Source organism: Perca flavescens, chromosome 8, assembly GCF_004354835.1.
Source record: "Perca flavescens isolate YP-PL-M2 chromosome 8, PFLA_1.0, whole genome shotgun sequence".
Lineage (NCBI taxonomy): Eukaryota > Metazoa > Chordata > Actinopteri > Perciformes > Percidae > Perca > Perca flavescens.
This window is the reverse complement of record NC_041338.1, coordinates 1,895,310-1,921,729: the sequence shown is the minus strand read 5'-3', so window position 1 is coordinate 1,921,729 and position 26,420 is coordinate 1,895,310. Positions and strand designations below refer to the sequence as shown.

General features: G+C 40.3%; 1 protein-coding gene across 5 annotated transcripts in view; it reads right to left on the bottom strand.

Moving 5' to 3' along the window:
• The window catches only part of ripor1 (RHO family interacting cell polarization regulator 1), an 84,854-nt gene that overhangs the window by 21,224 nt on the left and 37,210 nt on the right, over positions 1-26,420 (bottom strand). For 2 of the 5 annotated variants that reach the window (XM_028586242.1, XM_028586244.1), the window contains exons 2-9: positions 14,763-14,937; positions 7,786-7,909; positions 6,772-6,924; positions 5,710-5,788; positions 5,510-5,533; positions 3,539-3,592; positions 2,179-2,328; positions 1,899-1,962 (exon numbers count right to left, since the gene is read on the bottom strand). In XM_028586242.1, the coding sequence (XP_028442043.1) occupies positions 1,899-1,962; positions 2,179-2,328; positions 3,539-3,592; positions 5,510-5,533; positions 5,710-5,788; positions 6,772-6,924; positions 7,786-7,883 (622 nt within the window). In that variant the 5' untranslated portion in view covers positions 7,884-7,909; positions 14,763-14,937. The other 3 variants (XM_028586241.1, XM_028586240.1, XM_028586239.1) reach the window with 2 other exon arrangements.

Here is a 26,420-nt window from a genome sequence, read left to right as displayed (position 1 = left end):
ACCCAATCCCAGTGATAATTTCAGCAACAATTCCCTCCCATTTTTCGGTGAACTTGCTGGACCTTCTGTGATTTAAATCCAGGCCAGAGACGAAGTCTTATGCAAGTGAATGGAAAAGCTGCTTGTCCTCATTTTTTTATTTTTTTTTAAATCAACTCCGTGTGAGATTTGACTTTCGTGTGAAGCTGGTGTCAAAGATATGCTGATATTTGTTATAATAAATGAACATGCTAACACCAACATCAGTCTATTTGGGAACTAATAGGATGTCAGAAAATAGGGAAGAAAGAATAGCAAGACCCCAAATGTGCTGTTTTAATGTCAGCTGCAGGTAGGTACTAGTATTTTCTTTTAAACCGTGCTTATTTTTAGGCTATATTTGTTTACATTTTGGCTTAGCTATTAGCAGTGCCTGTTTGCAATATACCCATGGATGTACAGACAATTATGACTGGAATACTTTGATACTGAAAAAAAATAACAAAAAATGTGATGATTCTCAGGCTTTTCTATGATTTTTTTTTAAAGTTAATTTTTTTGGGCATTTTAGGCCTTTATTTGAGAAGTTAGCTGAAGACATGAAAGAGGAGAGAGAATGGGAATGACATGCAGCAAAGGGCCGCAGGTTGGAATCGAACCCCGAGCCACTGCGGTAAGGACTGAGCCCTCGTACATAGGGCACACGCTCAACCAGGTTAGCTACCACGGCGCCCCACGTTTTCTATGATTTGTAAGTGGATTGATGGACGTTTGGAGGCAATGCAGCTTTTTTTCAGCCGAGATGCCTTGTTGAGTCTGGCAAAAAAGTGACACCAAACGTTCAGCGCAGAGTAGACGCTCAGCGCCTTGTCACGCTGCTGTTGTTTGTAGCATTGTGTGGATATACTTGCAGCGCTCCCATTGCAAAACGTAAAGCCACCTTAGAAAAAAAAACACTTTGATAGACACAGAACACTACCAGGTACAGTGTGGACCAGAGATAACCAGCAGGTTATTTTTCCCCCATCGACCAATTGAGAATAGGTCGAATTTCAGTCAACCAAGATTTTCTTAGGTTGAAAACAGCCTATCCCCTAATGTCGACTGTTCACATACGGGATAGTTCCGTGCCCCTGGAAGTTCCACCGGATGTCCCTTACTTTCAGCTTTCTTTAAGTGGAATTTAAGCTCCAGTCGCTAAGCAACATTAACCGGAACCTCTTAGCAACGTTACACGCTGATAAAAGACAAATTCTAAGGACAAATTGGATTGTGCAACAAGTGAATGATTGTAAAGAGTTACAAAGAATATATTTAGGGCATTTCCTCTCTAACTGGGAGGTTTTGGGACTGATTGGTGGGAAAGAAGTATACACGGAGATACACTGGTAAGAGCCAATGAGGTTTAACCATGTATCAGCTATTTTAAATAGCTCACGTTACTGTATTGTGTCATTAACTTCATTTAATATTGTATGTGGCTTTTTCCTTTGCGGGGTGCAAATAAGACTGTCCAATCTGAGTTTTCTGTTCAAGACTAAAACTACTTTTGAACGTACACGTTCCACCGAAACAAGTTCCTTCCCGAGACTATTTAGCAGAGTACCGGCCACTGCGTCCGGCGCTTAGCACCGCCCAAGACGATTTGGTTTAAAGAAATGCCAATAAACTAGAACAGGTTTTTCTCCCATCCAGGAATGTGTGGACTAGACAGACCCTCCGCAGCACTGCAGAGATAGAGCTGGCGATGCAAGACTAAATACAGCCCTACTTCAGAGTATGGGATTTTTGTTTTTTTCAAGGAAAAAAGTGATTCAAGAAGAGAATGAAAAAAGGAGAGAAGAAAAAAGTCAAGGGTGAGAGAGAGGAGGGGAGAGTGAAGACAGACGGTGAACTTGCCCTCGATGTTTCATTCTTACCTTTCATCTTAATGTGGAACTCCCCCAGCTGGTTCTCCAACTCGCTCTCCAACACACACATGTTCTACACAGAGGAACAGAGAGGGAGGCTTTCATTTATTCATTTCTACCAACAGGAATAAACTATGGAGCTGTAGTTTATAAATGATCCCCATTAGTTGCGCTATGTTACATCATATTATTCTTTCATATAGCCTTATTATCTTCACCATTTTTCTCCATTACATCTTAATCCACTTTCTCACTCCATCTCTCCACTCCTCTGTCATCTTCCTCTTACCTCTGTGTACTCTTTGTATCCTTTATTGGCTTCTGCTAAACTCTCCCTGGCCTCCTTGCTGCCTTGAGAGCCAGTGTAAGCCTTCACCATCTTGTTGGCTCCGTCTCGGAGTCTCCTCTGCAGGCAGTAGGCTTCATATAGCTCGTCAATCTGGGAAAAGGGAACACATTTCATCTTCCTATTCAAAGAGGAATGCAGCCTCGTGGCAGGTGGAACGTTCAAAATGTGGGGGGGAGAGAGACTCTGGGCATGTGTCACGTAGCTCAGTTAAGTTACTAGCAAATTAATTAGCAGTTAGGAAATAGATTGTATAGCCTATTTCTCTTTTACAATGCATAAAAAAACATAATTTTTGTTTTTAACTGACAGAAATAAAATCTGTAACTGTTGTCGGTAAAACAGTTAATCATTAATATCCCTAATTCCTACAGGTAGATATGGAAGAAAATGGTAACTTTAATCAAATTAAACATACAGAGGTTATGCGTATCTGATGGAGGTGCTGTATGTGCTCTCAGTCTGTTTGAATTCTCCAGGGCCTAATCTGATAAAAGTATCAGTGTGGCCATTGACTGGAAGACATTTCCTTTTGACCTCTGTAAGATGCATCATGTTGACTTGAAAGCTGACCAATAAAAGAGGGGGATTGTCAGACCTCTACTACTACTACTACTACTACTACTACTACTACTACTACTACTACTACTACTACTACTACTACCTTCCTCCCAGACTAATGTGGGGTACTGAAATGTTTTACTGTTTTAACCCCGCTCTGCACAACAACTTTCCCAACAGATATATGAAGAGTAATCCCAACAAAATGAAATGTCAGGGGGCAGGGCATGGATCAAACCAATTATCGGCAGATTATTTGCAGATTATCTGCATTGGTGTTTTATTTTACCGATAACCGATAAAGTTAATGAATTAAAAAGTGTGCTACTTTGGTTCTGCTACAGCTCTGTAAGCTGTCTGCAACACTTGCAAACAAACTGTAATAATTGCTTAAAGCATTTAAACAAAGTTTTGTGTTGCAGTTTGTAACATTCTAAAATGTTAATTTTGACTAAAAGATTTCCATGTTCACTGTAAATGCATATCGGCTCCCAATATGGGTTATTCTTCATTTCACTACCAATAATCTGTATCGGCATCTTCCCTGGAGCTTTTTTCCCTTTATTTCAGAGTGACAGCGGATAGACAGGAAAGGTGGGAGAGAGATGGGGGATGACAGGTCGGATTCTAACCCGGACCGCTGCAAAGGCCTCAGCCCACATGGGGCGCACGCTCTTACTGGGTGAGCTAGAGGTCACCCCAACATTTACTGATGGCTTGACAGGGATCATGGTGCTCTTACCTTGCTGAGGTGAAACTCCAGTCGTCTTATGTACCTCTCAGTCACCTTCACTTGCTATCAGAGGGAAGCACAGAGTCACATGTATTCCCATTAGTCAACAGGGAAGAAGTCAGACCAGCACTGCAGATAAAGTTATGTTCTGACTACAAACAGCCCAGTCTCCTGTTATGTAGTGAGTCACATCATGCATTCGGGATACTGCACATTCCCACGGCACAGGCAACACAATGCACAAATACTTGATTCTAGTAGTGCTGGTTGAATATGGATAAAATAAATCATAGACGCAATTATTTTTGGTCAATACTGAAATCCTGATTATTTAACACAATTACTCATTGACTTTTGGAAAGATGTTGCAATTAATGAACTTAAAAAAGTTAAACAAATCAACAGTGAAAACTGTGAAATTTCCTTGAATACTTTTCCCATTTGTACTTTTTTTTTTCTTCATTCAGAACACAAGACAAAATAAGAATTTACTTGCAAAATGTAATATGCAAAATAATCCATTTTCTCAATGATTCAGTTTTTGTAAATCATTAGAGCCAAAATCGTAATTAAAATTAAAATGTTGCTTCATTACACACAGATTCTAGTTTCATTTCTCTGATTGCTGTTAAGCTAATGTCAACACTTCCTCCATACGTTTCAAATTAAAAGCCCAGCCAGAAAGAGTTATGCCCTTTGAGCAGTTGGAAGGCTTTTAATGTGCAACATATGTGCAGGAAGTGTTCAGATTCTTTGAGGGGAGCTTTTAAAATCCCAGAAAAGTGACTGGAAAGTGAGAGCAGCAGAGTCCGAACTCTGACATGACTCTGTTGTTGTACTGATGGAATTAGTGCAGTGGAAGTATACATGTTACTGCAGGATGTCCCCTGCCATTAGGAGGTTGAGGTGCAGCACTACCTGGGCTGAATGAATGCTAACTAAAAGAGTTTTCTCAGATCTAATGACTGTAGATGGACTTCTTTAGCTTTAAGTTTTGTCTTTAAGCTTTTTGAGTGCAATTTATTTATTATCTGCTCTAGCTTTTCCAATGTTTTAGACACAGATATGGTCAAGGCCAAGGTAGAGTTTGTTTACAGTGAGTGATGAGTGGGTCAGCCTCCTTTTACACACACAAAAATAAAAATTGAATAAATCAACAGACCACTAAAAATGAAAAATGAAGGTGGCAGACCTGTTTTACTATTACTCATTGATTGTACTGATAGCTACTGGGACAAAGCTGTTCCTGTATGGCTTAATTTTACAGGCTGGTACTTTGTACCTGCGTCTGGATGGTAGGAGCTGAAATTCACTGTGTGGAGGGTGGGAGTGCTCTTTCAAACTAGATCCTCTGTAACAGTTTGGTATACAGGGATTGGCTCTCCCATCAGCCAACTGGACCATTTTACAATTTGGTTTAAACGGTTCCTATTTTTAAGATACAGGTTCACAAACCATAACACCAGGCAAAAAGACTAAATAGATTCAATAAAAGCACGATAAAAAAGGTGTTAAATGGTGATAATAATGCTATAAAATGATGTGAAAAAGAGATGCAAACCTACCCTAAGGGACACAAAGCAGCTACAAAGAGACGCCATATGACCAAAAACAACCCCAAAGAAAACACAAATGATCAAAAAGAGACACAACACGACTACAAATAGATGCAAAAACTCACAGAGAAAACAAAATGTATGGAGAAATTGCTTTTTTTTTTCTTGAGGAAGGACGCCTCAACCCCCCCGCCAAATATATGCACTTAAGTCTTCCACAAAGCTAGGGAAATCACTGTACTGAATTAACAAGACAGCAGGTAAACATGGTTGGAAATAAATAAAGGAAAGGGAAAAAGCCAAAAAGCTTAATATGAGCACTTTACATTTTTTTTTATAGAAATAAAGGCCTATCTCTAATATAAACTCGTCTCCCATTCTCGTTGCAGTTGATGAATGTATTGAAGCATTGACAGTAGCTCACCTTGTCCAGCTCATACAGGAAACCCTAAAGAGGCAGAAACATCAGACATCAGTAGGTCTCAAATGTTTTCTTTTTTTGTGATTAACATTTTTTTTTAATTAATTTTTAACAACACACAAAACAATTTGCAACATTTCACAGAGTTAGGCTTCAACAGGTGAAAGGAACACTTTTCACTTGCAGTGCTGAGCCAAACGTACCAGTCTGGAGTTCCTCTTTGATTCTTTCATCTCTCTGCTGAGATTGTCCCAGTCCATCTGATGAACCTGCAGGTAAGACCTGAGAGGACACACAGACACACACACACAGCTGGTAGAGCAGGCGCCCATATATAGAGGTTTACTCCTAGACGCAGCAGGCCTGGGTTTGACTCCGATCTGCAGCCCTTTGCTACATGTCATTCCCCCCCTCTCTCTCCCCTTTCTATTCTTCAGCTGTCCTGTCAATAAAGGCCTAAAAATGCTCGCCTTAACGAAAATGAATTGGAACCGAGTGTTTTGTGTTTTTCTACCCTTAAGTTGATCTCAAAGCAACAGTTTGACATTATGGAAAATAATTAAACAAACGAGACACAACACGATAATCAGTGAGCTTTAAGTAGTGTTGGGAAGCAGATTTTTCGGCCTTTGGACAGAACAAGGCTCGCTGTTTGTTCCCGTTTCCAGTCTTTATGCTAAGCGAAGATAGATATGTTGGTGGTTCCAATCTATTCATCCCAGTCTCTGGTCTCTGCAAGAAGGCAAATAAGACGATGACTTCCCAAAATGTCGAACTATTCCTTTAAAGTGTTAACCAATGGCCTTTTGGTTATGGAGAGAAAGACACTTTGGTTTGAGATGGTGGGTAGAAAGGCTGAAAAAGTTGTGACTTCACAGGTTTACGTCTGTTTTCTAAGAAGTTCAAATGCTCATTTCATGGGACCTTTAAGCCTCATGTTAATAACAGTTTGTTATTAGCTTTTCCAGTGCAGGCTTACATGAGTTTAGTGGTTTCTTTGCCAAATTGAAGCCAATATTATAAAGTTTGTCTGTGAAAAGGTTTTTAGGTAGACAGGGACATGACAGAGCAGATTTTAGTCAACCCCATGATATTTTTTTTTCTCTGGAACCATACTGCTATAATAGTACAGTCGATTCAGAATTGCAGAAATATCAGTCAGTGAGTAGGAGTCACAGGTACTGCCAAGGACATTATCCCTCAAAATGAAAGCTTACAGTTGCTTTTTGTATGTATGCGTGCCTGTGTGTTGGGAGGGCACTCACTGAAGGCCTTTCTTCAGCGCCTCATAGACCTGGTCCAGTCGCTCAGGCTGAGGGACCTTAGGTGGGGGGTTGGATTTGGTGGACAAGGTAAACATCCTGCTGGCTCTGCTGGTCTTCCTGCTGAGACCTGGAGTGCTGAACACTGAGAGGTTCCTGCAACATCAGCAACATCATCCTCAAATATCCTCACCTGACATCCCCAAACCAGCCTCATCAAACTCTCTAACAGCACTATTACAGTATATCACATAAGACTGTCTGTCTCTCTTTCTCAGTCTGTTTTTCTGTCCGTCCGTCCATCTCTCTTTCTCTGTCCATCCGTCTGTCCGTCAGTCCATCTGCCTCCCCAATGCAATTTGTCCATGTTATGATATATTTTTCACGTTATCACTAGATACCAAATCATTCTATTTTAACATGCAGAAACATCTTAATTCTTTAAATGTTAAGTTACAGTAATCCTTAGTTTTCCCTAGGTTTGTAGAAGACTTACTAGGTGCATCTGGCAGAGGTTTAGGGGCCCTCCCTCAAGAAAATGTTACATTTTTCAATTAAAAAATATGCAATTTCACATCATTTTGGACAATTATTATTACCATCTGTGTGTCTAAAAAAGTTGGAAAAGCTACAGCAGATAGAAAAGTTAAAAGATAGAAAATATTGTGATATGCATAAGCATAAGTGTTGCCTTTTCCTGGTTTTTAAGACTGCATTACAGTAAAGTGATGTCATTTTCGGAACCTACCAGACTGTTCTAGCTGTTCTATAATTTGCCACCTAATCATTGTATCCACATCACTGATGATTATTTATCACAAATCTCATTGTCAAACTTACAATATCGCAATTGATGTATTTGGTCCAAAACACTGTGATATTAGATTTTTTCCATATTGCCCAGCTCTACTTATAGTGGTAGAGAAAACCCTGTAATAATCCATATCAAACCTGAAAATCCCTTATCGGTTAATTTCTACCTTATATAAAAGTGTGAGTGTGTGTGTGTGTGTGTACCTGTAGGGCTTGTCGTGGGTGTTGACTCCAGTGAAGCTCTGACTCCTAGTGATAGATGTGGAGGTGAGGCGTCTGGATGGGCGAACAGATAGCGACATGGTGGAGAGAGTTCGGGATGGACTCCCTGTACGGAGAGGAGGAGGAGGAGAACCGTCACTGATGGGCCATGTGCTTCTGTCATCCGTAGAACACAATGATGTGCAAATAGGAAATCCCAAGGAGTCCCACATGGACACGCAGGGGCATAGCACAACATTCTGGGCCCTGTAGAAAGGCATTCTCTATGGGCCCCTACCCACATCCACAGCTATTCATTCTAGCATCTTTTTGGGCCCGTTTCCACCCACAGTTCGATACCCCTGTGGACACGTGCAGACAATAAAGATGTATGGAAAGAGGGGAAAAAAAAAAACACATGTAATCTCAACATCCAATCAAATGCAAATAATTAAGATAAAACTACCAAATTCTTAAGTACTGCTTCATAGAACGTATTTTTTTTAAATCATTAGGGCTGGCTTTAAATCAACTGCCATTTGAATGATCATATATCAATTTTTAAAATCCAGAGATCGATCCTTTAACTCTAAGAGACCTGCCGGCGATGTCATCTGACATTACGGTCTGTAAGAGGCTGTAGCGGGCTCTGTTTTAATGCTAGAGTAAAGATATTAGTATCATATGAAACTACACAACCTAAAAGTTCAGCCATAGCTACATTGTTAGCTTCTAGCAAAAAGTCAGGCACTGTTAGGCACTGTTAGGCAAGGACACTAGTGGTGTGTCTCAGCATAGCCATCTAGCGGTAGGGGGTTGATCATGCACAACATAACAAAACATGCAAGAATGAAATCCCCCTTGCAATACCATGGATATGGTCAGGCACGCCAAAACACTTAAATATGCACTTCAATATTCAGCATAAAACACAGCGCTTTCAAGCCTTGGGAGCGGCGATCACTTTGCGGCAAAAACAAAATCCGTTCACCCAGGAAACTGCAGTGGGCGGGGCTGCTGCTCAGGTCCCCCCGCGACAGACAGACAGGCAGACAGACAGACAGACAGACAGACAGACAGACAGACAGACAGACGCAGGAAAAACCGGAGAGGAGACGTGCAGGACGACCTAAATCGAGGACAGCTCTGCTCGTTATTGTAAATGCAATGATAAGTTAAAGTCCAATAAGTACTTTATCAAACCGTATGAATGTGTGTCCCAGGCCAGGTTAGGAAATTAACTAACAATGTAAAGATCAACAAGACACTGACACATATGTTCAAATTTGATTCATTCAATAAATTATTATTTTTTGTCTTAAATCCACCAGCCACTTTCATATTATACCAACATTTGCGGCATCCTGAGCCTTTTAGGAAAGATTACTAGGAAATCTCAGCCTAGAGTAGTTTTATTCTCCCCGAAACAAGTTTCCTTTTTAAAAGAAGAAGTTTAGTTAAGAACTATACAATTTTTTTTTTTAAATAATATAAACAATATGATATTCAAACTTTTGACTGCTTTCTTTAATAACTATATAACAGAATACTTGTACTTTTACTTTCAGTACTTGAGTAGTACATTTAAAATAAACTACTTGCAATACTTAAGTACAAAGAATGTTGAATACTTTAGTACTTCCACTTAAGTGTGGTGCTTAAAGAGTACTTCAACTTCTACTTAAGTCCCTTTTTTGATAGAGCACTTGTACTTTTACTCAAGTCTGGGTCTCCAGTACTTTATACATGTCTGCCTACTGGCGGCTAAACAACTACCGCTGGGAGCCGGCGTCCCGGGGATCCATTTGTCCCCACCAGGGATCAAAATAATTCAGCAGAGGCAGGGATATGTAGACCACCCCCCCTCTGCCCTGCCCACGAGTCTCCCATTACTCGTAATCCCATGGAGTTCTGGGGCAAAAATATGCAGTTTGTGTTATTTTTGCCTATTATGAAATATTGTATTTGAATATTTCTTCATACTAGGGTCCCTAAACAGCCCTAGAGTTGCTTAAATTGGGTCTGACTAGACATAATGTGCAAAAATAGTTATTCCAATAGTTCAAACCGGTGTGGAGGAACATTCGAACATCATTTTTGACAGCTTATATGTATTGGATTTATCAGATGAGATGAAAAATTAAAGGAGCCTTGGGTGTGCTTGTCACAGTAGTTTGTTTGGTTTTCTCACTCTCGTTTTCAAGCTGAACAGCCAATCAGATAAATTGGCTGTTCGGCAGATGGCCAACGACCGCTGTGGATCGGCCGGAAAAAGGCAGACGAAGGCCGACAGGAGGCGATGGTGCAGGACCCACCGCACAAACTAGGACCAACGGCCGATGGTCGGCTTGGTGTGCCGGGGCCTGTGGAGGCCGTCTGCCTTTCATACTGCCTCTGCACCCTCTGCACTAAAGAAAGCACTCCATTAACACTCACTGACTGTAGAGTTTGTAGAGTTGCACCTTACTGTGTTGCTGTAGTGTGTTCATGTTCAAAAAGTACATTAATGTAACTGCTTTGGTGTTAATTCTTATTGTAATGTAAACATTAAATAGTTGTATTAATGCACCAAAGGGTTCCCTGTCTCTTATCAAAACATAACTGGTATTGTAACTGAAATCGCTCTAATCTGAATCGGAAATCAAATCACTATAAATCAATATTTTGTCCAATCATCCCAAAAGGTGTCAGAAGGTGTGTTAAACTGCCTTGGCTGATGAAGTTACTGCAGCCATCAGCCAAGATTTACTCTGAATTTTACAGAGCTCTGGAGCCGTCTTATTTATATCAGAAATTTGGGTTTCTTTCAACCAAATTATCAAAAAATAACATGGATGGTTCCATACAACCATTACTCTCCACAAGTAAAATAAAAGATCAGCTCAGTACTTTCATTGATTTTGGGTGTTTTATTCAATTTCAAAGCATTTGGAGAGAAAAAGAATTATAAAAGAACATTGAAAAGAGTGACAAAAATTTCGGAAATAGCTTCAAAAACGTGGGGAAAAAACTAAACAAAAGCGCAGGAAAAATGTGACAAAAACATTGGTAAGAAGTGACAAAATAAAAGCGGAAAAGCGACAGAAGTGTCGAAAAAGACGACCACAACATTAAAAAAAAGAAGTACATTTTGACCCAGAAAAATAAAGAGTTTTACGGTCAACAGGAAGAGAACATAAGGGTTAAGTCGGAAGAAATTTGATAACTTATATTCTTAGGTTTGTGAGGAGGAGTAAAAGGAAACGTAGGCTTTTTATTTTTTATTTCACTTAAGTTACCTTTGTTTACTTCTGTATTTTAATATGTGTCCTTACTTTGCAAATGAAAATGATGACTGACTTAAAGTCACTGTAGGCCTATATTAAAAGGTATGGTTGGCCGCCAAGATTGCCAATTTTCTCTTTCACCTAGCAAAGACTAGATTAATTTACCTGAACTCATCCAAAACAGAGTTCGTTCAATCTGAAACTAAGCTCCACAAACTCTCTTAAGTAAACTCAAATTAAACCCACCAAAACGTAGTCTTCCCAAGAATCACCAACTCTGGTTTGGTCAAAATAAAATCCTTAGAACTTAGCCTAAATGACACCGGGGTCTCCCCCTGCTGTCCACTCACGTTACCCGCGAAGCAGCGGCTAGTTCTTCCGAGCCAGACCATTAAATTAGCTACACAGTAAATTCTTTGAACGAACATAGCAGCCGAGGCTTCAGTGGCCGTGCTTCTTATCCAAACTGGGTTGGAAAAACGATAGATGCCACCCAGTAAGAGCATGCGCCCCACGTAGGCTGAGTCCTTTTACAGCGGTCCGGTTTCGAGTCCGAACTACGGCCCTTTGCTACGTGTCATCCCTCATCTCTATCCCACCTTTCCTGTCTATCCACTGTCAAGAATACTGCATTCACCAGTAGTATGCAGGATGAAAGCGTTAAATCGATTTATTTTGCACTATGCTAGGCCAGGCTGAGCCTTTAAACAAGCTCAATCTCAATTAGGACCTCCAGCATTTGAAGCATGCCGATGCAAAAAGTAAGTAGGTTCCACCCTCTAATTGGGTCTACGACTTACAGAACACAGATGTTCTTTGGCGGGACAGTTTTAGTGTGTTCCATACAGTTCTTTTTTTAATGTATATTTTGTATTGATCCCCAGTGGGGAAATTACAATTTTTACACTCTGTTGTTAGAACACACTACACACAGGCCTGAATTACACACACAAGCTCAGTGCCTATACATGTCAGAGTGAACGGGGCTGCAACTGCTGGACAGGCCTTGAGCGGTCGGGGGGGGGTTCGGTGCCTTGCTCAAGAGCACCTTGGCAGTGCCCAGAAGGTGAATTGGCATCTCTCCAGCTACCAGTCCACACTCCGTACTTTGGTCCGTAAGGGGACTTGAACCAGCAACCCTTCGGTTCCAAACGCAACTCCCCACAGACTGAGCTACTGCCACCCCACAAAAAAAAATAAAAATAAAAAATGTGAATATGGGTGCAGGGTCATTATGTGTGTAGATTTACAGTCTGGATGGCTTTTGGAAAGCAACTGTTCATTAGTCTAATAATCTAGCATAATAGCTGATACCGCAAGTGTTATTGCTATGACAAGCTGCCACAATCCATCATTCAGAAGCCTTTTTGTATCCCGTTAGATCCGTTATAATGGCTACAATTCAAAACTAGAATGGCTAATACCTGGATATGTTATGTGACCTGTTTTTATATCACCTTAAGCTGGCTAATCCTCTAGCCAACATTTGAAGTCTGTGGCCTGAAGCGGTGTTTTTGTTGTTGTGGTTTAAGTCAGTGCTTCATTTCTGTCAGCTAAAGCAGTGTTTTCCTACTGTGGCCTATCCAGTGTCCTGTATCCTGTTTCTTCAAAAAGCTGAAAAGGCCGTTGCAAGACGACTGCCAAACCCCCCACCCCCGCCCCACTCCCACAGCACAGGAAATGTCACAATCCTACAGGAAGTTAGAAGCAACTGCCTCTCCTGACAGGAAATTTAACAAAGGGAGATAGTCCTGAGGGCTGCAGTCATCTGGCTGGAGAGAAAAAAGGTCAATTCTGCTGGAGTTGAACTAAATTACAAAGGATGGAAAGAGTACTTTGGCAATATTGATTGTTGTTGTACAACTTCCACATCATCCATTCAAGTACAAATGTGTTTAACATTTACTCTGAATAGAAAGGAACTATTCAATTGTACTCTTAACTGGGAGTGTCAGAAATACTGTGAATACAGTAACAAATGGTAAAGTAATTACTTACTTCCACCCTAGAAAATCATCAACAATATGTATGTATGTATGTATGTATGTGTGTGTGTGTGTGTGTGTGTGTGTGTGTGTGTGTGTGTGTGTGTGTGTGTGTGTGTGCGTGCGTGCGTGTTGGCGCGCTGTGGGACTCTGTGGTCAACCATTTGTTGACCTAACTTAGTTAAAGTACCCAGACAGAGCCAAAAAAAGCCGAAGGGGAGTGTGAGATAAAAGAAGACAACACATTGCCGAGAAACTTGAGTCTGACAGACAGCCAGAGTGGACACACAGAGCACAGTGGAAAAGTTGGGTCACACTGGGTCCATTCCCACATTCAGGCACTTCCTTTTTAAGTTCCTGCTAAGTCATCATGTTGCATTGTCAGCATTTTACCGTCTCCATTAGAAAGTCTAGATAATAAGTGATAACTCCTTCTGGTTAAAGTGCAGTTTCAGCTCAGTAAGAAGTCTCTATGAAACAATTTTCTCTTATGTCTATGACTTATACAGTTGTCAGTCTTTTATCGATGCCAGCATATAGGCCTAGTGGCCAATAAAGGAGCTCCATCTTAAGACCCTGATAATGATGGTGTCAGCTCCTCGGAGGTGTCATAAAACAAGACCAACATTCTCAAACCACAGCAGTCTGGGAGGCTGATTTACTTGCTAATCTGGTTCTTGGCATGCTTAGGTTTTGTTTTAGCCAGTGGTGGAAGAAGTACTAATACCACACTGTAAAAATACTCCGTTACAAGTAAAAGTCCTGCATTGAAAAATGTTACTTAAAAGGACAATTCGGGTGTAAAATGAACCTAGGAGTTAATAACATATGTGTACCGAGTTGACCGTTCTCTGGGACATGTTTTCATGCTAATCTAATGCGTCTGTAGCTTTAAACAAGCTAGCGCAAACCGGTGATTAGCTGCTAACGCTAGTCTTCGGGGCAGAGGGGAAATCACTATGTCTACACCACTAACAAGGCTCAAAATAGCACCACACTTCAACAGTAGCATAATGAGGGTCCCTACATGTAAACATAAGCATTGAAAACTTTGTAAGTGTACAGACAATTTATTAAAAAGATAGTTTATAAAGACTGTACTGTTCAGGTATAGCCTACAGGCAGGCGCTGTCTTATATATCAAATTGCTTGATGAATTTAAAACAAAAGTAAGGACATCATTTCTAATATTCTTTTATTGAACAAATTGAACATTTTATTGAATATAAAAAAAAGTTTCTTTTTAAAGTGCAGTTTTCTACTAAAAATCTTGGCGTGTGTATCGTGATATGTAGAAGCCTTGTGCAATGTGATTATATATATATATATATATATATATATATATATATATATATATATATATATATATATATATATATATATATATATATATATATATACACAAATTTGGCAGCCCTACCCTAAACCTAAATGCTGATATACAACACCAACCTTGACGCGGCTCCATGTCTCTGTCAGAGTCCCGGTTCAGACAGGGCAGTGGTAGTCTGCACATTTCTCCCCCGTCACACCTCGCTGTCCTGTCTCCATGTAATCTGCAGCCTTGTTGTTGGACGCTCATGAGCTAATCAGTCAACATCCCATTAAGTTCAATGGTCCAGCAGCTCCATTCAAACTTTAACTACATGCACCTTGTCCTGAAGTCGGTCAGTTAAAGCCACCTAACTGAAAATGTCCTTCAAACTGTGCTGCGTTTTGTGTTCCCTACCTGATCCACACACAGTGGTCCAGTCCTGCCCAATGATAACCACAGGTTCCAGTCACACCATCTCCTCTGTTGTTGATGCTCTCACATAAACACTGGGCTCTGTGCCACACAGTCAGCCTCCCATGACACCACACCTATTGTTTGATGCTCTCTGGCCTCACTCTCCCACACCATTCTGGAAAACACACACACACACACACACACACACACACACACACACACACACACACACACACACACACACACACACACACACACACACACACACACACACACACACACACACACACACACACACACACACACACACACACACACAATATGTAAATCATAATCTTTGAAACCTGTACTAATACATTGGGGCTGGATGATAGAAATTATTAAAACACTACTAATAGTCAAACACATCCCTGAAATTATCCATTAGGCAGAGCAGAGTTGGACAAGTAGTGCAAGCTTAACACAACCCCATGCTGTCAATGAAAAATACGTAAAAAAAAAGGGCTAAGCTACTGTTCCCTAAATTCTGACATGAAACATCAATTGTGCCAAAAACGGTGCTTACAAAGCTGGAAAAAGTCTACAAACTTTATCACCCCAAACATCAGCATCCAGACATCCCTTCATCTTAAAAGCCACAAGGCCAGAGTCATGGAATGTGTTTTGTTTTCTGTACAGCTGTAACAGCCGACCTGCGGCCGTTTGCTGCATGTCATTCCCCCTCTATTTCCTATAAAAATAAAGGCCTAAATCCCCCAAAAAATAATCTTAAAAACGAAAAGAAGTCTTAAAAATACATGACAATAATTCCCAGTGGCTTTCCCTGTTGGGGGGCAACTAAGGCCCTATGGGCTGCCGGGCTTGCACTGCACAGGGGGGAAAACCCTGGAGCTGGATTAATATCAGCAAAGTATCCCTTTCAGTATACCCTATATTTAGTATATTTTCACTGCAATATTAAACCTGTCTTTAACATTAAGGGACTGTTCATTATTTATTTAAGGGGCCACCAGAGGAGTTTTGGGATCTTTAGTCAAAATTGAACTGGCCCTCCCTTCACCAGCAATATATTTTGGATGACCCTCCAAAATGATATGAGAAAAAAAAAAACCTCCCCAACAATTTATTGATGCCTTCTGTACTGGTTTGCGCTTGCCCATTGTTTTTATACAGCAATGACATACGTGATTAAACCTCTGCATTCTCATCTTACACATCCTACTCCTCTGTTATGGTGGGGGGACCATTTCAGTAGATTTACTCACTAATGTTGTTGTGGAAACACAATAAGCATGGAAACTAAATGCACGCTTCCTGCATTACTTCAAATACTAAGTTACTCCTCTAGTAAACTAGTATTCACATGAAATAAAACGATAAAACATTGAGACCATTCATCAAAGGACACTGGGTAATAAGAAATTCAACACATGAACTGGTTGCTATGGACTCGTCACTAGGCTTCCTAAGTCATTGTATATTTTAGCATATAGGTAAAGCTGGCGAAGCTGAACATTATCCAAAACTCCATTTCTCAGACGAGCGTCAATTTGGGAGCTTGCATGCTACCACTTCTTCCTTCTCAAATGCCTTGAAAAGGATGTCGTTTGCACAATTTCACAAATAATCACCGGGACCGAAAGGATATTTGAGTCGGGTATAGAGCTACATAGAGCTACATAGATAAATATGCACCAAACACTTTGAAATGTTGCTGTTCTCATGAATACAAAAGTTGGGTGACCCTCCCCACTAAACAAAAAAAATTGGATGACCCTCCCATCAACAAAGACTAAAAAGACATGACCCTCCCCTATTTTCCTCCGGTGGTCCATTCCATAAATACCGAAAGGTCCCTAAGCAAACAATTTGCCTGTGCTAGCTGCTAGTGTAAACTAATGTTACCTGCCAAACAACGCCACTCAGCTGTGATATTATCATGTCGTGAGCTACTGCTTTAATAAATAATGATCTCAGATCACCAATCAAAGAAGAGCTGTGTGTAGCACAATGCAAGAAACAGGGGAGTATTCTAGAAAAGCAATTAGACCCATCATCTAAAAAAAAAAAAAAAAAAAAAAAAAAAACAGTGAGGCCCTCGGAGAAGCATCCGCCAAACAAACTGCACACGTCACATGATCATCTGCTGTTTTTTAGCACTGTATCCTATGACAAAAAAAGTGCTGCTTCCTTTTTTCAATGAAGAAACACGTTACGCTGACGTGCAGGTTTATAAATTGAGATCTGAATCGGGACTCTGTTGGCAGCTCGGACCATAATTAGTCATTTTTCAGTCCTGATTCTACATGTAGGGATATTTAAGCTCAAGAGAAATATTGACTTAACTTAATGTTAGAAAACTCTTGATGTAAATAGTACTCAAAACCCCAGCGTTGGGTGAAAAAGATGTAATTATCTCAAAGGCAGATTGCCATGTAATATGCAGAGCACATACGTGTTCCTTTTGAACTTTGTGACCATTTACCATTGTTTTAACACCACTCCCTGGACAGCCTTTCTTGACTCACTACTGGTAAGCTTCTAAGAATAGCGAACCTGTCAGTATGTTGTTTTTGTCCACTAGAAGTGGTCTCTTCGTCAGAATCACATTTTGTATGTGTGTGTATGCATAATGCACCCCTGGGAACATTGGGCGTATGAATTTCTGTAACATAGGGAATGTCAAATCCAGAGAGGCTGGCTCAACACACACACACACACACACACACACACACACACACACACACACACACACACACACACACACACACACACACACACACACACACACACACACACACACACACACACACACACACACACACACACACACACACACATTATGCACAATTAATTGGTCAAATAATGCCCTTCCTGTCACAGCTGTGTTTACAGAGCTAAGTCCAATCAAACATTCCAGTGGAACTTTTCTAGAATACAAAATGCTGTGCTACAAAAGGGGAGTGTGTTTACTTGCTATTCAAACAATAATCCAATACCTATCATATCTGTAACAGACCACGGCCGCTACAGGAATGTCCCAACTGATAATGCAACATACATAAATATTTAGTAGTGAGTCATATTTCGAAAGTAAAATAAATCTGATAACTGATGTTTTTTTTAAAGATACACACATAACTGAAATTGGTCAGTAGAGACATTAGATATGTAGTGAGACAGGAAATTGTCCATGTCAAAAACAATAACTTCATCATCAAAATGTAAACAAATTAATTAGCAAAAAAGTAGGGCTGCCACGTCTTAGTCGATTAGTCGACTAATCGGTCGTTTTGGTCTTAGTCGACTAAGATTTCTTTAGTTAAGTCATTTTTTATGCTTATTAATGCTTAATTACTCATTTCCAAGAAACTCATGAGCACATTTATGGTAAACACAAGATTTATAGTGTTGCTTTTGCAGGATTAATTGTGGAGAAACTCAGTTTTACAGATAGTTAATTAACTACATTTATATTGTGCTTTTCTAGTCTTAACCACCTCTCAAAGCGCACAGCTCTGTCAATTAAATCAACTAATCGATTAGTCGACAAAATCGTATAAGTTAGTCGACTAAGAATTTCTTTAGTCGAGGACAGCCCTACAAAAAAGTAACACACAAACAACTAAAAAAACTAAAATATAGGATTCAGGAAAGGGTAGGATAGGGTAAAAAATAAAACTTATACAACTGCAGCCCGCCATCATACACACTACAAGAATCCAGCAGATCTGCCAGAGACACTGGCTGGTTGAGCTTTGAAATGCATTGCTATAACAATCTTTTCAATAAATGCAATACTCATATTTCCATGCTGAATGAAGAAAATGAAATGAAATGAAAAAAAAAAACACACAAGCATTGGTTCTTGTTGTTTGTAACAGTGTGGTAGGCTATGTGTAATGTCTAGCAGGCTATAATGATTAAACACTAACCTTTTAGACCGATCATTAATGATTATTTGAGCAGAGGCATTGTTAAATCACTTTTTTTTGTAACGTTACCGCGTCTGGCTCATTTTCTGTTTCTTCAGCGGCGGGCTTACCAAAACACGGCAAGAGTGTAGTTTAAATGTGCTTTTGTTTTACAAATCTACTTTGGTGTTTTAAATTAGTTAATTTCAAATTTGCGCAGGGAATGAACGTTAAGCAACTGGGTTATTGTTCCTAAGTGACTCGCAACACAGATGGGTTGAATTTATGAATGAAAGTGTGAAAGTTCTGTCACAAAACACTCACAGTTACGTGTTAATGGTGGGGACTACCACAGTTGACAACTCTGTGGTAGTCCCCACCCAGACCGCTTGACGACCAACTCTCCCTTACTGCCACTGCAACAACCTGATCATGTAGAGACATGCTGCAGAACATCAGAAGGATACGCCCTCTTCTAACGCAGAACCTTTAAGTGAGGGACATTCATCTCTTCCTGTAACTATAAAAAGGGACCTGTAAGAACCACACTGTAAAAATAATACATGAAACGTCCGGGTCTGAAAAGTAAAGCCAATGCGGAAAAGCCTTAAAGCTGCCTTCTCTCTCATTTCCAGCAGGGGGGCGACTCCACTGGCTCCAAAACAAAGTCTGTTTCTATAGAAGTCTGTGAGAAAATGAGCCTACTTCTCACTTGATTTATTACCTCAGTAAACATTTTCATAATGAGTTTATAGTCTCAATCGCTAGTTTCAAGTCTTCTTCACTACAGTCAGGAGTTGTCCCAGCTTATTGCAAGGAGGCAACTGTTGTACCTCTAATTAAAAAGCAAAATCTGGACGCTACCATTTTAGCTAACTATCGACCGATATCAAAGCTTCCTTTTGTCTAAAATCTTAGAAAAAACTGTTTTTGCACAATTACAATCCTATTTAGATACAAATGGTATTTCAGATAGTTTTCAGTCTGGTTTTAAAGCTTTTCATAGTACTGAGACTGCACTTTTAAGAGTTTTTAATGATCTTTTATTAACTACAGATCGTGGGGACGCAGTTATTCTTGTGCTTTTAGACCTTACTGCTGCTTTCGACACAATTGATCATGCCAGTCTTATCTCTCGCCTAGAGCATTGTGTAGGCATCCATGATACTGCCCTGCAGTGGTTCAGATCATATTTATCTGACCGATTCTTTTCTGTAAAACTTGGTGACTCTACATCATCTATAGCTCCCCTTCTATGTGGAGTCCCTCAAGGCTCAGTTCTTGGACCACTACTGTTCTCCTTGTACCTTCTCCCTCTTGGAAATATTTTTAAAAAACATGGTATTTCCTATCATCTTTATGCGGATGACTCGCAAATTTACGTACCACTGAGAAAAGATGCAAACGGTTCCCTGACTCCTTTACTTGAATGTCTCAAGGATATTAAAACCTGGATGTCTTTTAATTTTTTGAATTTAAATAAAGAAAAAACTGAGGTCATTGTGTTTGGACCCAGCCGGGTTTGTGACTCCACTCCCGTAAACCTTGGTTCCCTACAGCAATATGTAAAGCCAGTTGTTACCAATTTAGGCATTAAAATTGACAGTGATTTTAAGCTTGACAAGCAGATAAACATGGTGGTTAAATCCAGTTTTTATCACCTGAGGCTTTTAGCTAAAATTAAACCTGTGTTATCTTTTAAAATTTTCGAACAAGTGATTCATGCTTTTATTTCGACCCGTTTGGACTACTGCAATGCACTTTACATTGTCGTGAAACAAACTTCCCTTTCACGCCTACAGTTAGTCCAAAATGCAGCTGCTCGTCTGCTAACAGGAACACGGAAACACGAACACATTACTCCAATTTTGGCCTCACTCCATTGGCTCCCTGTATATTTTAGAATACATTTCAAGATTTTATTGTTTGTTTTTAAGTCACTAAATGGGTTGGCACCTCAGTACATTTCTGAGCTCTTGCACATTTATACCCCGTCACGTCATTAAGGTCTGGGGATCAGCTGCGGCTGAACGTGCCCAGGACCAGACTGAAGACCAGAGGCGACCGCTCTTTTTCAGCAGTTGCTCCCAAACTGTGGAATGATTTACCACCGCACATTAAAGGTGCGCCCACCCTCCACACCTTTAAATCTCGTTTAAAAACACATTTTTATTCCTTGGCTTTTGATTCACCGTGAGAGCTGCTGAGGTCTTCATTGTCGCTGTCATTGTTAGTGTTATTTTATTTATTTTGTTGTTCCTTTTGTTTTATACGTTTATCTCTGTGAAGCACTTTGGTAACCTTGTTGTTTGTTTAAATTGTGCTATATAAATAAAGTGGATTGGATTGGATGATGTTCATTTAGTATATGATGGTCCTATTTATTTTAAAATCGACGATAAAGCAGGGGATGCTTTAGGACCGGTCAATCAGGACAGAGGCTTAGCAATGCTAACCAAGCTAACACTGTGAACGTTAAAAGAGACCTCAACTTGTTTTTGTCCATGTTTTCATCTTTAATTTTGACTTAAGGGAAAGTTTGCCGATTTTCTGTTCTGCCGTAGATGCAGATGGATGGCACCAGTACCTGGAGGTCCGCGTTTACGTGCCGGTAAAACTCCACGTTCCCTCTTTAGCATTCAGCTTAGTGCAGCACCATTGCAAGTATAAACAACAATGGCGTGGATGAGTCATCCTCCCCAGCTCCACCCGCTCGTTCAAAAATCATCACATCAAAAAACCAAGATGGCGACGGCCAAATTGCCAAACTAAGAGAGAGAGGGGAGAGGGAGAAAGAGAGCGACTCCTGTCTCTGGCAGGCAGCACATGGAAGCGACAGGGAAAGTTGGAAATGTACAACTGACATGAAAAGAATGGCCTCAAAGACGCCAACGGTTTCTCCAGGTGCAATGTGGCCACTGACAACACAACATATTAAGCTAGGTGAACAAAAGGTCAGTCCCTAGTATTCCTCCTGGGATCATTTATGCATTCATCTGAAGTTAATAGTTCAGTTTCATAACTCCAGTCCTTTCTTCCCTCATATTACTGTCTTTAGGAAAAGGAAACCCAGGAGGGAGTAACATCCTGCAAGGAGGGCAGGGTCAGGAAAGGACTAGTGCAGTTTATGGCTATACTGAGTCACAGGAATAACCCAACAGCTTTACTGTACAAACATGCTTGCTCACTTCCAGGAAAGGAATACTAGTGTCTGAAAAAACTTAAGCTTAAGGGCCATAGCAGTGAGCATCATGCCTGATTTTGTGGCATTAGCGTGCAACAATTATGCAACTTTGACAACAATACAAGTAGACACTGTGTAAGTTTATATTCAAAGAATCCAAACTAGAAGCTGCCTGGACAGTAGACCGATATTCAAACATCTTAATGGAATAGTTCAACATTTTGGGGAATGTAAGTATGTGCTTTATTTCCAAGAGTGAGGTGAAAAGATAGATACAATCTCATGTCTGTGTATTAAAGGAGCAGTGTGTTTACAGCTGTTGAGGAGTACTACTGCATACGTGAAAAAAGTTGCATAAAGCCTAATGTGTCTCCAGGGAGCTGCAATCTGATGAACTTGTTCAAGAGACTTGCAGTTGGAGATAAAGACTACAAGTTTGGAACAGTGGAGTTAGAAAGAAGTTAGCAGAACTCTGCAGCCCGCTCCTCATGTTTGTTGGGTTACCATACAGCACACCCGGCCCCACGAGGGGGCAAAAGGGGGCTTTGCCCCCCCAGTTGTATTTTCTGCCCCCTTTGTTTCAGCATCACATCCATAAAACGTACAAACATAACAACACAGTTAGGCTAGGTCTCCATGGCGTCTTTAACGCAGGGGGCCTTCAACTACTAACAATGTAGTCCCATCTGCGGCGATATCCGACACAGAGAGCGAGCGCTCCAGTTAGGATCTAGTTACAGACACTGACGGGACAGGTGCTTACAGTTAGGATCTAGTTACAGACACTGACGGGACAGGTGCTTACAGTTACGATCTAGTTACAGACACTGACGGGACAGGTGCTTACAGTTAGGATCTAGTTACAGACACTGACGGGACAGGTGCTTACAGTTAGGATCTAGTTACAGACACTGACGGGACAGGTGCTTACAGTTACGATCTAGTTACAGACACTGGACGGGACAGGTGCTTACAGTTAGGATCTAGTTACAGACACTGACGGGACAGGTGCTTACAGTTACGATCTAGTTACAGACACTGACGGACAGGTGCTTCCAGTTACGATCTAGTTACAGACACTGACGGGACAGGTGCTTACAGTTAGGATCTAGTTACAGACACTGACGGGACAGGTGCTTACAGTTAGGATCTAGTTACAGACACTGACGGGACAGGTGCTTACAGTTACGATCTAGTTACAGACACTGACGGGACAGGTGCTTCCAGTTACGATCTAGTTACAGACACTGACGGGACAGGTGCTTACAGTTAGGATCTAGTTACAGACACTGACGGGACAGGTGCTTACAGTTACAATCTAGTTACAGACACTGACGGGACAGGTGCTTCCAGTTACGATCTTGCGATAGACATTCTAGTTAGTAAGTTAGTGTGTGTGTGTTTAAATCTGTAATAAAAGAGCCTAAAGCTCATAACTGACTTTTAAATAGTTACTTTGTCAAGTCGTACTTATTATTTCAAAAAATAGATACAAAAATTGGCAGTGAAGTTTCATCTCTTAAAACTTGTTTTCTGTCAACCATGTGATGCTGCAGTGACTTCCTGTTTACATACAGATGTTTCCTCAATCCTCACATCCCATTTACACATAAAGAAGGCCTTCCTTAAGTTTGACTGGTGCAACCTGATTCAGTGAGTCACTAGTTTCCAACTAGCTGCTGGTAACTAGAAAGTAGGAAAGACTTCACACACGCTTCGTGGGGGCGGGCCGACACACACACACACACACACACACACACACACACACACTTTTTCCAAAGTTGTGGTTGCTTTTTTTGGGACGTTTTTGTCCCGTTTTCAATGTTTTTGTCGCTTTTTTTAAAAAGTGTTTTGGGGAAAAAAATGTTATGGTTTTTGATGACTTTATGGAGGAGGGCGCCTACACCCCCCACCAGATATGCGCACCTAAGTCTTCCACAAAGCTAGGGAAAGCACTGCCCTCTGTGTGTTTCCACAGACAGCATCTCCACCCTGATAGACGCCAGAGACACAGGAACTCAAAGGGAGGATTCGGATCTAAAAAGACAGTAACTTTGATTTGGCAAACTCTGAATGGATCACAAAGGATTTTTACAGAGGTACCGTGGATTTTGTCTCCATCACTAACACTGAAATCACTTTAGGAAGGGATAATAATAATAATAATAATAATAATAATACAGCACTTTCAATCAATCACAAAAGTGCTTTCCAGGATATGAATTAGGAATCAGAAACCCATGTAAGTAAGTAAGATAGAGTGTCAATAACAGAAACATGTATGGAAATGCATCTAAAAAATACTAAAATGATAATACAATCAAGCATCATTTAAATACGTAATCGTAGGCCTGTCACGATAACAAATTTTGCTGGACGATAAATTGTCCCAGAAATTATTGCGATAAACGATAATATTGTCATTGAGAGACCATTTGCATCTAATATAATGATAATGGCATAATAATGCAGGTACACCTTTTCAAAGATCAATATACTTTTATTTCTAAAGAATATTTAACACTGGAACTGGAAGACATTTTAAATATCCACAATATGTCTTTGATCTCCTTTAGTATGTTGTCTTTCACGCTGATGTACAGTTGTGGGATTGCCGTTTAAGTTCTCAGACTACAGACTCTGTACTACATTTTACAATTATTTAACACTAAATATTAAATTTAAATAATATATAATTAATAAATTAAATCTATCTGTATCGCTATATGCCACATGGCCAGTAAATGTACCAAAATAGTTATGTTTTTCAGTCTTCATTTTGGCGAAGGTGCGGCTTCTGCTCCTCTTCAGGTCGGAGCTTCGTGGGGGCGGGCCGACACACACACACACACACACACACACACACACACACACACACACACACACACACACACACACACACACACACACACACACACACACACACACACACACACACACACACACACACACACACACAGTGTCCGCGGACAGCTGTAGGCTTGTACCGTTAATGTTCTGTGCATTGTCGGACACATGCAGCCACTTTCCTGAAACCGCTTGCGAGACTGACGAGTCCAGCGGCGTGTATGTCCGAGCCCGTCTCCACAGTCTCCACCTGCAGGTTGTCAGCTGTGTGGTTTGGAATGAAAGGAAGAAAACGGGACGCCGAGTAACACGGCGGATATCGCTCATATACTTTTTTTTTTTGACGCCGCCTTAACTGCAAAGTGCTGCAGGAAACCCTGCTCCAACTCTCAACTAGCGTTTTTCTGTCTCTCTCTCTCGGCCTGGAGTCCTGCCCACACAAAGACCATGCGACTGACAAGAGAGTTCACTCCTCGTTACGCTAAGGAACCGAGAGTGGTCCTCCAGTCTCTCTGGTAGAGAGAGACGAGGAAAACAAACAAACATGCAAATGGAAATTATCGCGGCCGGAAAAATTATCGAGCTCATTTTTTTTTATCGTGCGATAACTCGATTAATTGACTATCGCGACAGGCCTACGTAATTGTATCGTGCCTTCTCCGTTGTGGCCCCAAGACTCTGGAACAAACTTCCCATTCATATTGCCATTCATATATATTCATATCAGGTCCTCCTCTACTGCGGGGATCTTTAAGTCACACGTTTTTATTCTTTGGCGTACGATTTAGTTTAGGGACATTTGTATAGAAGTGTGTTGTATGTATGATGTTCATTGGGTCTATATTTTTATTGTCTTCCTTTGTTTTTATAACATAATATAACTTTGTACAGCACTTTGTTTAGCCTAGGTTGTTTTAATTGTTCTCTATAAATAAATTGTCTTGACAGAGAAATTCAAGTAAAACCATAAAAAAATAAAAAATGTCTTCACAGCAAGGTTAGAATTGTTTGACTTTATTTCATTGCAGTTTAGTTTTAGTGCATGCTAGTTTTAGTTTCAGTTTTTCAGAAAGGTTTAGTTTTAGTTTGTACTGTATATATATTTATATGACATATGTCGCTACATATCCATACAAAATACATGGCTGTATAGGACTGGCATTAATGTTTAATTCTTAAACGTCCAAAGTAAAGCAATTGCGTCGCAGTGCCATCTGCCTGAATGTCCAGTTTGATAAATTACTGTGTTTTACTGTCACTTTAATGAGTTGACGGAAATGAATGTCTCCTTAATTCAGTCGTGAAATATTAAAGCTAAAAGAAAAAAACTAAAACTGACCTGATTTACGTTCCTTTCCATAGTTTTTCATAGAAGGTTTTGGTTTTCATTTTCATTTTTACTAAAAAAACAAATCTCACTGCTTATTTTCGTTTACTCCATCAGTATGGACAGCAGAAACAATCCAAAAACTGCATCAATGTACTGCACATACAGGCACGTCAGTATTGTAACAAGACAAACATGAATAAATATGGAAGTATCCTTTAAACTCAGTTAAGCAGATCTGGATATTCACACTATATCCAGAGCAGAACTAGGTATCAAAACCAGCCCTGAAATCAGCTTGAGTTAGTTTTTAAGAAAGAATTCTCTCATTCCAGCTTGTTAAATGTGAATATTTTCTAGTTTCTTCTCTCCTTTGTGACAGTCAA